Source organism: Pteronotus mesoamericanus, unplaced genomic scaffold (genome assembly GCF_021234165.1).
Source record: "Pteronotus mesoamericanus isolate MK-2021 breed Mesoamerican mustached bat unplaced genomic scaffold, CSHL_Meso_final contig_169, whole genome shotgun sequence".
In the NCBI taxonomy this organism is placed as follows: Eukaryota; Metazoa; Chordata; class Mammalia; order Chiroptera; family Mormoopidae; genus Pteronotus; species Pteronotus mesoamericanus.
Genome location: NW_026555068.1, coordinates 2,076,491 through 2,089,496, shown reverse-complemented (window position 1 = coordinate 2,089,496; position 13,006 = coordinate 2,076,491). Strand labels below are relative to the sequence as shown.

The 13,006-nt window shown below is 36.9% G+C and overlaps 1 protein-coding gene across 1 annotated transcript in view; it reads left to right on the top strand.

The window, feature by feature from the left end:
• Window positions 1-13,006, top strand: part of DCUN1D2 (defective in cullin neddylation 1 domain containing 2) — a 35,939-nt gene that overhangs the window by 19,812 nt on the left and 3,121 nt on the right. The window contains 2 exon segments of the mRNA XM_054565889.1: window positions 10,905-10,987; window positions 12,574-12,670. Of these exon segments, the coding sequence (XP_054421864.1) occupies window positions 10,905-10,987; window positions 12,574-12,670 (180 nt within the window).

Genomic DNA, 13,006 nt, shown 5'->3' with positions numbered 1-13,006 from the left:
CCTCCTGTGTGACGCGTGTGTGCATGCACAGGTATGCATGAAGTGCTGCATGTATGTGTGTCCACATGTATGTGTGCCTGTGTAAATGCATGTGTGTATGGTGTGCCTGTCATGTACAATAATGTAAAGTTTGCTTTCTGAGATCTTCTGGCTCTATCCCTCCCACCTGCGTTTATCTCTTTTCTTGTCTCTGCCGTTCTCTCCTGTTTCACTTGCACCCCTCTCTGCAGTGATGCCCTGTCTAGAAGGTGCCACGGTAAGTCAGTTCCGAGGTTCATGGGAGCCAGGTTGCCTCAGCCTCTGCAGCCCTCATGGCAGGTCCCTGCACCCCCCTCCGGCTGGTCACAGCAATGGCCCGTTGCAGTTTCTGTCCTCACCTCATCCTGGCCAGGCTTTGCAGGGAACGCCTGCGGGCCACTCTGCGGTGCCCTGTGCTGGTACCCAGCAGAGACTGCCCCCCTCCATTGCGTAGGTCTTGTGGCTGCTAGTGGTCCCTTCTCTCCTACCCATATTTTCAGTTCATGATGACACTTTCTCACCTTATTTTATTGTTACTATGCCTTCGAGTTTTGGACTTGCTATCTATTTGCTTTGTTTGTTTTTATGTGAAGATTCAGAGAAATTTAAAAACTAACCTACCACCTTTCCAGGACCCTTCCATATGCCTTTGAGTGTTAAGTTTTCCTTAACTGCTTGTCAAAGGATAAAAAGGAAGGGCTGTGGCGTGTAACTGCTTGTTCTTAAATCATCAAGTTCGGGGGTCCTTTCGTTTTTTTCCCCCAAGACTGTTATCCGTTAGTTCTTTTTTCTTCTTTCTTTTTACCATTTTAACTGTTTGTAAGTGTACAGCTCAGCGGCACATTGTTGTCCCACCGGCACCAACCACCATCGACCATCCACCTCTAGAGCTTTGCCATCTTGCCAGACTCAATCTTTGCCCCCATTAAATAATGACTCCCCGTTGTCCTCCCGCCAGCCCGTGACAACTACCATTTTACTTCCTGTCTCACTGAATTTGACTACTCTAGGTAACTCCTATCAATGAAATCCTACAGTATTTGTCCTTTTGTTACTTATTATATCATTTAGCCTAATGTCCTCAAGCTTCATTCATGTTGTAGATGTGTCAGAATCGTCTTCCTTATTAAGACTGAATAATATTCTACTGTTTGTGTTTCCATACTTCGCTTATCCATCCATCTGTCAATGGGTAGTTGGGCTGTTTCCACCTTTAATCTATGGCGAATAATGCTGCTGTGAACATGGGTGTACAAGTATCTGCTTGAGTCCCAGCTTTTTGGTTCTTTTGGGTAAACACCCAGAAGTGGGACTGCTGCGTCGTATGGTAATTCTGTGTTCGTTTGTTTATTTGTTTTTGAGAAACCACCATATTACTTTCTACAGTAGCAATGTCGTTTTACATTCCCACCAACAGAGAATGTAAATTGCACAGGGTTCCAATTTCTCCACAATATTGCCAACACTTGTTATTTTCGGGGGGTGGGGGTGGGTGTGTGTGTGTGTGTGTTTAATAATAGCCATCCTAATAGGTGTGCCAAAAACTTCATTTATCAGCTGATTTTTAACTTTTGAAACTAAAGCTCATGCTTCTTACCTTCTCTCATCCATTCTATTCCTTTCTAAGAGGCTGAAGCAAAATAGTCATTTGAAAAGCCTATTTTAGTTTGGACCTTGTTTACCCAGTAACAACAGTGTTCTAGGAACTGACAAACAAACAGACAACAGAAAAACAGTACTGAGGAAGGTTTGGGCAGGGCTCATTCAGCATTCTTGGGATATCTGTAATAAGACATGCCCACTTGGTGAAGACAAGTGCCATGTTTCCAACAGGTGGTCCTTTCTGCAATGGATATTATTTCTTCTTGTGCTGCCTTAACAAAAAAATAATTCTCTCCATTTCCTGCTTTTTTCTAAGTAATAGCCACCTGAACAAGAAATATCATGTTCCATGCTTTTCTAAAATTTGGCTAAGTCAGGTCTGAGTGTAATTATTATGCTTCAAAAGGAAAATTTAGGTAATGCTTTACTTTTGAGCAGTTTAATTCTCAGAGCCTTATTTAGCTTCATTTTGCAAAGGGATAATTAATCTGATCCAAATTTTAAAATAACAGTAGTTATTCTCTATTGTTGTTAAATGGTTACCAGGAAAGGGTACCTTGAAATGTCAGTAAATGAGAATACAATATTTTTTCTGACTGTTTATTCTGTACTTTAATATCTTCAATATAATGTAGGATGATTAAGCTTCTGTTAGAAGTTATTTTTATACTTATTGATATATTTTGCAGTCTGTGGGATTCCTTCCCTTTAATATTGAAATAAAAATGTTCAGAAAGTGTTAGCATTTCATTTAACTTTCATGGGTAGGTACTGTTTTTAAGAATTTTTATCTTGCAATGCTAAGCTAACTTGCCAAAACTGGAAAAGCATAAAAGAACTTTTTTTTAAGTTATGATTTACCATAGGTCCTTGCAAAGTGAGGTCTGCAAACCCCATCGTCATCACCTGGGAAGATTCTCAGGTCATGCCCCAGATCCACTGTTTTGGTTAGTAGCTGCTGCATAACAAAATGCCTGAAAGCTTAATAGCCTCAAACAACAACCATTGTTTTATAGCTCATGATTTTTTGGGTCAGGGGTTTCAGGCAGGGCTCAGTAGGGTAGCTCTTCTGTTCCCACAGTGTCAACTCAGGCACTCAGTGGTTTTCCAGCTGTCAGCTGGATGAGGTTGAAATGCCCATCAGGGGCCTCAGGAGAGGGTCTGATGCCTCAGCGCCCCTCCACATGGCTTCCTGGGGCTTCCTTGCAGCACGGTGGCCTCAGGCTGGAAGGGCTGCTGATGTGGAGACTGCAAATTTCATGGGTAGGCTAGGCAGGAGCTGCATCTCTCTTAAGACCCAGCCCTGGAGATTCTATACTATTGGTTCTGTTTGAAGTTACCACATTCAACATACATTATGAATTCCATCGTAATTTATAAGAGGTTGTAAATTAGAGTCTAAATGAATTACTTTATTTAAAATTTAAAAATGTATTTTCTTTCTCCATGAATATTTCAAAGAAATTCAGTAAGACAGCAAAGAGTATTTTGAAACATTTTTACGGTATGGAGTCTAATATGTTTAGCCTCTGTTTAAGTAGATTTTCCTTAGCATCAGGCAGCGAAAAAAAGAGGTGAAATATATCCTGTAATTCCTTTATCTTTGTATTTATTTTAAGTCTATAGGCACTTAAATAAGATTTAACAAAATCACCCACTAGAGAATTAGAACAGTTACTGATTGTTTCTTTGCTTTATGAGACTAAAAGAATTTCGTATTGTATTAAATTTCATATTGTATTTCATAAATAATATGAAATTGTATTAAAGAAATAATCTCTTCAAGAAATGATTGAATTATTTAAACACTTAAAATACATTACATTTTCTGTTTTAGAAGGTTTTTGAGGGATTTTTTTAAAGAAATAAAGCAAGACATAATTTTATGACTACACATCTAAAATAGAACAATTATTTTATGATTTCTAAAGTATGTTACACAATCTGTATTCTGAAAGATTAAGTATAAATTAAGGAGATGTATATAAGTCTTCCTGTAGTTCCTAGAAAAAGCATGGATATCAGTGGAAGAGAGTTTATTCTTCATTTTCCTTCATGCTTGTGCATCTGTTTATGTGTGTGTCTAGATTATGTGTACTGTATTATTTTATATGTATGATTATTATTTAGCCTGTACTCAACTGATGATCAACCAAATAAAGAAGATAATTAAAGCTATTTGACTCTTTGTTTTAATGTAAGAAGCTTAGCATAGTTTCATACTGGCTAGAGTCTGGAATTAGTTGGCTATGAGAAATCTTGATTTTTTTGAAGAAATAGTCTCATGATTAGCTAATTTTTATAACTTCTCAAAGATCTTTTTTGAGAGAAGGGATATTTTCATTTTCTAATTCTAAATGGAGCATCACAAACATAGATTTTAAATAGTTATACCTTCTTCTAAACATTTTCTTACTCAGGAGATAAGACTTTTCAGAGGTTATTGGAGAGAAAATAGCTGCTATAAAGATTCTTTTTATAGCCACTAGAATAGCTATTATTCTTGATTTTGGCTCTCAAGTTTTGTCATTTTGAGTTTTGTTGTTATTTTGCACATTGCTAAGTCCATTAGGATAATATTAAACATTTTTATATAGGTAATACTAACTATTGAAAATGCATACATTTACTTTTGGTCATGTGGTTTACAAACATACAAACCAGATCCAAGATGGCGGTGGAGTAGATGGTAGCTACACTAGCCTCCCCCCAGGACCAAACTGGAATTACAACTAATATATAGGAAAATCATCCTGAATAACAAACTGAACATTAGCTGGAAAGCAGCCTTATAACCAAGGACTTACAGAAGAAACCACATCACCACAACGAGACTGGCCCAGCAGAGGGAGCCACAAGCTGTGGAACACTAACAGCTCTAAATAGGTTGCCCAGGGCCAGTCACATTCAGCATCTGACATAGGTCTGTACCAGAGTCTTTGCAGATCTACCTAATATATAGAAGCAAACACAAAGAGGTAACCAAAAAGGGAAGACAAAGAAACAGGCCCCAAGTGAAAGAACAAGAGAATTACTCAGAAGAAAATCTAAATGAAATGGAAGAAAGCAATTTATCAGATACAGAGATTAAAGTAATAACTCTAAGGATGTTCAACAGCATGAAAAAAGACACAGAAACCATAAAAAAGGGCCAGTAAGAAATTAAGAATGCAATATCTGAAATAAACAATACCCTGTAAGAAATAAACAGTAGGTTAGATGAAGCAAAGGATCAAATCAGTGATTTTGAGGACAAGGTAGAAAAAAACACCCAAGCAGAGCAGCAAAAAGAAAAAAGAATTTTAAAAACTGAGGAGAGTTTAAGGGACCTTTGAGACAACAGGAAGCATAACATCCGCATCATGGGAATACCAGGAGAAGAGAGTGAGTAAGGGATTGAAAACCTATTTGAAGAAATAATAACCAAAACTTTCCTAAACTGCTGAAAGAAAAAGACAAGTCCAGGAAGTGCAAAAAGTCCCAAACAAGATGGACCCAAAGAGGCCCACAACAAAACACATCATAATTAAAATGCCAAAGCTTAAAGGCAAAGAGAAAATCTTAAAAGCTGCAAGAGACAAGCAGTTAGTTACCTACCAGAGAGTTCCCATAAGACTGTCTTATGATTTCTCAACAGAAACATTTTAAGCCAGAAGGAAGTGGCATGAAATATTCAAGGTATGAAAAGCAAGGACCCGCAACCAAGGCTACTTTATGCAACAAGACTATCATTTAAAATTGAAGGAGAAACAAACAGCTTTCCAGATAATAAAAGCTAAAGGAGTTTGTTAGCACCAAACCAGAATTACAACAGATGTTAAAGGGCTTTAAGAAGGAGAACAGAGGAAAATAGTTTAAAAATAAAATGGTAATAAATACATACCTGTCAATAATCACTTTAATGTGAATGGCTTAAATGCTCCAATAAAAAGACATAGGGCAGCTGAATAGATAAGGAAACAAGACATATATATATGCTGCCTCCAAGAGACCAACCTGAGAAAAAAGATATACACAGACTAAAAGTAAAGGGATGGAAAAAAATGTTTCATGCAAATGGAAAGAAAAAAAGCTGGGGTAGCGGTACTTATATCCGACAAAATAGACTTTAAAACCAAGGCTATTGTTAGAGACAAAGAAGAATATATAACCCTAATAAACATTTACATACCCAACATAGGAGCACCTAAATATGCAAAGCAAATCTTGATGGACATAAAAGGAGAGATCAACAGAAATAGAGTTATAGTGGGATATTTTGACACCCCATTGACTTCAATGGATAGGTCTTCCAGACAGAAAATCCAACAAGGAGACAGGAACCTTAAATGACACTAGATCAAATGGGTTTAATTGATATCATCAGAGCATTTCACCTCAAAGCAGCAGAATATACCTTCTTTCCAAGTGCACATGGAATATTTTCTAGGAAAGACCACATGTTAGGACACAAACAAGTCTCAATAAATTTATGAAGATTTAAATCATATCAAGCATCTTCTCTGAGCATAATGCTATGAAAATAGAAATCAATCACAAGAAGAAAACTGAAATATACAGAAAGGCATGGAAGCTACATAACATGCAATTAAACAATGAATGGATCAACAGTGAGATCAAGGAAGATATCAAAAGATAACTTGAAACAAATGAAAATAAGAACACAATGAAACCCAAATCTGACATACAGGGAAAGCAGTCCTATGAGGGAAATACATAGCATTACAGGCTTACTTTAAGAAACAAGAAAAGCTCAAATAAACAATTTAACTTTATACTTAAAGGAACTTGAAAAAGAACAAGAAACAAAGCCTAAAGTGAATAAAAGGAAGGGAATAATAAAGATCAGAGCAGAAATAAATGAAATTTAGTAAAAAAAAAAAAAAATGCAAAAGATCGATGAATCCAAGAGCTGGTTCTTTGAAAAGATAAACAAGATTGATAAACATTTAACTGACTAACCAAGGAAAAAAGAGAGAGGGCTCAAATAAATAAAATCTGAAATGGAAGAGGAAAAAGAACAACTATTTGCCAACAAATTGGACAACCTGGACGAAATGGATAAAGTCCTAGAAACTAAGTCAAGAAGAATCAGAGACTTTGAATAGACAGATTATACCTAGTGAAATTGAGGCAGTAATCAAAAAACTCCCAACAACAACAACAAAAAAGCCCTGGGCTGGATGGCTTCAGAGATGAATTTTACCAAACATTTGAGAAGCACTAACACCTATCCTCAAACAACTCCAAAAAGTTGAAAAGGAGGGAAGACTCTCAAGCTCATTCTGTGATGCTAGCATTATCCTAATTCCAAAACCAGATAAAGACACTACAATAAAAAGAAAATTTAGGCCAATATGCCTAATGAACATAGATGCTAAAATCCTCAACAAAATATTAGCAAAACAGCAATACATCAAAAAGATCATACTCCATGATCAAGTGGGATTTATTCTGGGATGCAAGATTGGTACAACATTCGCAATCAATAAATGTGATACACCACATAAACAAAATGAAGTATAGAAACCATATAATCATATCAATAGACACAGAAAAAGCAAGAAATAGACAAAATTCAGCACCCATTTATAATAAAAACTCTCAGCATAGTGGGAACATACCTCAACATGATAAAAGCCATTTACGACAGACCCACTGGCAGCATCATACTCAGTGGGCAAAAACTACAAGTGTTTCTCTTAAGATGGAGGCCAAGGCAGGAATGTACACTTTCACCTCTCTTATTCAATGTAATACTGAAAGTTTTAAACACAGCAATCAGACATGAAGAAGAAGAAAAAGACATCCACATTGGAAAGGAAGAAGTAAATGTGTCATTATTTGCAGATAACATGGTACTGTACATAGAGAACTCTAAAGTATCCACCCTGAAACTACTAGAACTGATAAATGAATTCAATAAAGTAGCAAGATAAAAAATTAATATCCAGAAATTAGTTGCATTTTTATATGCCAATAATGAACTATCAGAAAGGGAAATTAGGGAAACTCCCCATTTACAACTGCTTCAAAAAGATAAAATACCTAGGAATAAATTAATCAAGGATGTAAAAGACCTGTACTCAGAAAATTAGAAGACACTGAAGAAAGAAACTGGAGAAGATACAACTAAGTGGAAGCACATAACTGTGTTCATGGATAAGAACAATTAACATCATTAAAATGTCCTTACTACCCAAGTAATCTATAGATTCAGTACAATTCCTATCAAGAGTCCAATAACACATTTCACATAACTAAAACAAATATTTCAAAAATTTGTATGGAACCACAAAAGATCTCTCTAATAGCAACAGCAATCTTGAGAAAGAACTAAGTTGAAGGAATCATGCTAATATCAAACTATACTATCAGGCCACAGTAATCAAAACAACATGGTACTGGCACAAAAACAAACACATAGATCAATGGAACAAATAGAGAGCCCAGAAATAAACCCATGCCTTTATAGTCAATTAATATTTGACAGAAGAAGCAAGCACATACAATGGGCTAAAAATAATTTATTCAATTAATGATTTTGGGAAGATTAAATGGATATGTGCAGAAAAATGAAGCTAGACCGCCTTCTTACACCACACACAAGGATAAATTAAAAATGGATTAAAGGTGTAAATGTTAGACTTGACACATAAAAATCCTAGAAGAAAACATAAGCAATAAAATCTCAGACTTTGCTTGTAGTAATGTTTTTTTCTAATATGTCCCCTCAAGCAAGGGAAATGAAAAAATAAACAAATGGGACTATATCAAACAAAAGTTTTTGCACAGCAAAGGAGACCATCAACAAAATTAAAAGACAACCCACGGAATGGGAGAACATATTCACCAATATATCTGATAAGGAGTTAATAACCAAATTTTATAAAGAAATAATACAACTCAGCATCAAAAAAAAATCCAATTTAAAAAAGTGCAAAGGTCCTGAATAGAAACTTCTCCAAAGAAGACATACAAATCGCTAATAAGCCAATGAAAAGATGCTCAACATCACTAATCATCAGAGAAATGCAAACTAAAACTGCAATGAGATATCACCTCACACTTGTCAGAATGGCTGTCATCAGTAAATCAACAAACAAGTGCCAGCAAGGATGTGGAGGAAGGGGAACCCTCATGCACTGTTGCTAGGAATGCAGATTGGTGCAACCAGTGTGGAAAGCAGTATGGAGATACCTCCAAAAAATTAAAAAGAACTGACTTATGACCCAGTGATTCCACTTCTGGGAATTTATCTGAAGAAACCTGAAACACTAATTCAAAAGAATACAAGCATCCCTATATTCACTGCAACGTTATATACAACCGCCAAGATTTGGAAACAGCCCAAGTGTCCATCAGTAGATGAGTGGATAAAACAGCTGTGGTACATTTACACAACGGAATTCTACTTGGCTGTAAAACAGAAGAAAATTTTACTCATTGCAACAATATGGGTGGCCCTGGAGAACATTATGCTAAGTGAAATAAGCCAGTCAAAGAAAGACAAATGCCAAATGATTTCACTCATATGTGGAATCTAATGAACAAACTGAACTAACAGGCAAAACAGAGAGACTCAGAGAGAGCAGGATGCCAGCTTTAGGGATAGACGGCTTTGGAGGGTGTGGAGAAATGGAGCAAAAAAGAAAAAGGCATGAACATGGACAGCATTGTGGGGATTGCAGGGGAGAGGGGGTGGGTGGAGGTAGCAGAGGGTATAAGGGGGTAAATGGTAATGGAAAAAATACAATCAAAAAAGCATACAAATCAGGAACTTTATAAGAGAGATTTCTAGGACCAAACTAATCCAAAAGTAACTAGATTAAATGTCTGCCATAAAACTATTTTTCTTTCCTTCCCAGGTTTACCTCCATTTCTCAGTGTGAGACTTTTCATCATTAAGATGAGTTGAGTATAGATTTCAATTAACGTTCTTCCTAAGTGATAAGGATGTAGACTTAGCAGGACAAGACTAATCATCTTAGCATTATACTGCGGGTCCCATAGGTAAGGTTCAGCGAGCCTTTCCATACTGTTGGTTCTTTGAAACTTTTTGACCATTTCTTTCTGCTGATTAAGACTCCAGGGTATTTCTGGCTGAGAGAGTGTATAATGGACTTTAAGCACACAGGGAATGTAGGCATTTTATTTAAACTTGGTTGCTATTCATACATCTCTTTTGATTATCCAATTTTAATAACGATCAACCCTGGAAATCTCAGGTTAGAGCTATAACTTTAATAATTTTTGTCCAAGTGGGACTAAACAAGATTTAGATAAAAATCTTTTAGTATTTTGCATTTAAACTAATCTGTTAACTTAATATTTTTTCATGTGTTTTTCACATTAGTTTATCGGACATACATAAGCATAATTCAGAAATTATTTCATTATAACTTATTTAATTGTCGAAGAGTGGTGAGCACTATTCAACATTAAAAGTTGTCAATTTTAAAAAGTTAATTTCTCGGCCTCTTTATATACTTTTTAGGTCTCACATGAAAAGAAATAGATATTAAACTTCTGGTGAGCAGAGGATGAATCTCAGTATTCCAAAAATTATGGATTGGGGATAATGTTCTAACACAGCCCTATCACTCAGCATTCATATTACATTAAGACACCACCTTAAGACTGAGCCCTACAACATAGGTTTGTATAGAAGTAGTGAAATAATCACTATTTCCAGTCAAGGGAAAAAAGAGGACATTGAGTTTGATTAATAACCATCTAGATGTTTAACTATCATTACGTCAGTGCTTGTGTCTTGACTATACCTTCAGAAATCCAAAGTCCTTATACAGCTTGTATGATTTACTCTGGAATCGGAGTCTGTTTTACAATGACGAGGCAAGTCTATTTGGAAAACACTATGTCACTCCCTTTCTAAACGAGTCATTTAATTTGTAGTTCCTCACTTAGAAAGCACATTGGGCTACTTTTCAAAAAATAAATTATGTGTATTAATAGTATACAGGTTGGTTCAGGTTTAAAGAAAGCCTGATATAGATGAAAATGGGAGTCTTCAAAAATTATTGATTAGGGGATGATTATTTACATGTTTGAATAGCATAATACCCAAATCCCTTTTTGAAGACATTTGCCCAGAGTTATAAATTTAGGTTACACATAATTTTAGGAACACTTCTGTAAGGATTAAGCTTCATAATGCTCTTGGGTGAGAATGCTGAATTTTATTAAGTGAATACCAGTGTGCTAAGAAGTAATCTTGTGCAGAAATTGGGATTTATTAACTGCTCTTTCTCTCTTTTTGCCAGATTTAGAAATGGCTGTTGCATATTGGAATTTAGTATTATCTGGAAGGTTTAAGTTTTTAGATCTGTGGAACACCTTTTTATTGGTAAGTGTCCTCCTGCTTCTCGCCATGTGTACCCGGGGTGAAGGGGGGTCAGCAGGTTATGTGGCTGGACATTTTATCCAACCGAAGGAGTCGGCAAGCTGCCATGCAGCTTTGCCACCTAGAGCGCCGCAGACTTCAGGTAGTTGCAGGCAGGGCTGCTCCAAGGCTGACTTCCAAAGTGGCTCCTCCTAGGCTGGGGCTTCAGACGACGGATTGGAACGTTGTCCAGTGGAACCCTGCCGCTGCGTGTGGGTGCATAGTCTGATACCATTTTAAAATGTATTTTATGATGTCTAGAAGGAAAGGAGGTCATAGCTGGCCCCTTTAAGAGAGAGTTCACTTGTGCTGGAGGCATACACTCCAGTCATGCTGGGCCTTCTTCATGAGACGGCTCCTTGCAGCATGAAATAAAGGAAGCCGGAGTAGTTATGGTCTATCTGAAGTGCATGGAGTACAAGGATACATCCTGACTCCAAATTAGACCGTTGTGATATGAGCTGTGCCAGATCTCCCTTGTCAGTTCAGTCCATGAATGAGAAGGGAACCCTGACCTGACTGAGGACAAGCCCCTTCACTGAGGGCAGCTGTGTTTTAAGACCACCCTTGAAGAAGCGTGGTAACGCCTACACTCAGTTTAGTCACAACAGGTCACGTTTACTGTTTCACCACTGAGTAGTTTTGTGGTCAGTAACCTCCACTGCAGACATTCCCCAGGGAACCTGCGCACAAGTGCACAGTGACAGTGTTCTCACATCGTTGTAACAGCAACACTGGGAACAACCTGTGTCCATCAACAGCAGAGTGGAGAGAAACTCAGAGTATAACTGCAGCAGCGTACAGCCAGCCGAAGAAAATGAAAATGAAGCAATTTAGATTTGCACTCACCAGGCTGCATACATTTCAAATGTGTTGAATGGAACAAAAACAAGTTGCAGAAGACTACATAAGATTTGATAGTAGTTACATAAGTATTTTTAAATGTAAGACAAGCTTGTAGGTTGTTTGTGAATATAAATACATGTACACTATGCACAAAGGCATACCTGCTAATCAGGAAGATGAGTACCTCTGTAAGAAGAAGGGAGAGACGAGCGGGTGCTGCAGGTTTGCTTCTGCAGCTGGATGGTGGACAGTAGAACAGAGGTGTTAAATTCTTTTAGGTTTATCTTAAATATTGAATAATGAAGATATATATAGAAAATTGTCCCAATATACTGCAAAAACTACCTGGTATATAGAAAAATTAATATATCGAAAGACAACTTGCCTATTGCCCTGAATTGTTTCTTAAACTGGTTTGGGATTCAGTAAAGAGATTAAAAATGCTGCCCTTGTATTTGACTAAAACAGAAGTTTATCATCTTTTTATTTTACATGTTTTGTTTTTAAATAAATTTCGTTTCTATATTTATCCATTGGCATTATGTAGCTCTTAACATTTATCCAAAGCACTGTTTTTAACTTTTAACAATTTTCTTATATTTATTCCTCATCAAATTATGTACTGAGATAATTAGATTTCTAGAACACCTGAGAGTTACATCGCTATCTTAAATCTGGTGGTTTTTTTCCCTCTTATGTATTAGGAACATCACAAAAGATCAATCCCAAGGGACACTTGGAACCTTCTGCTAGATTTTGGAAATATGATTGCAGATGATATGTCTAACTATGACGAAGAAGGTACGAGAAGTGGAAGTTGTAGTACTCCCGATGAGCACCGGAAATGCCGATTCGTGTGCTAACTTTCCCTGCCCCCGGAGCGCAGGACAGTGATGATGACACAGACACTGGGTCAAACGGGCCTAGAGCGCAGGACAGCGATGATAGACACAGTGCTGGGGTCAGATGGGACGCAGTTCACTCCCGGCCCTACCCCACTGGTGAAACGGAGGTGATGATGATAGTAATAGTATTCACTTCCTTATGTCTTATAAATCACACAAAACATAGTGCTTCTTATCTATTTAACTCAAGAAGACAATTCTCTACACTAAAGCATTTAAAAAATGGGCATGC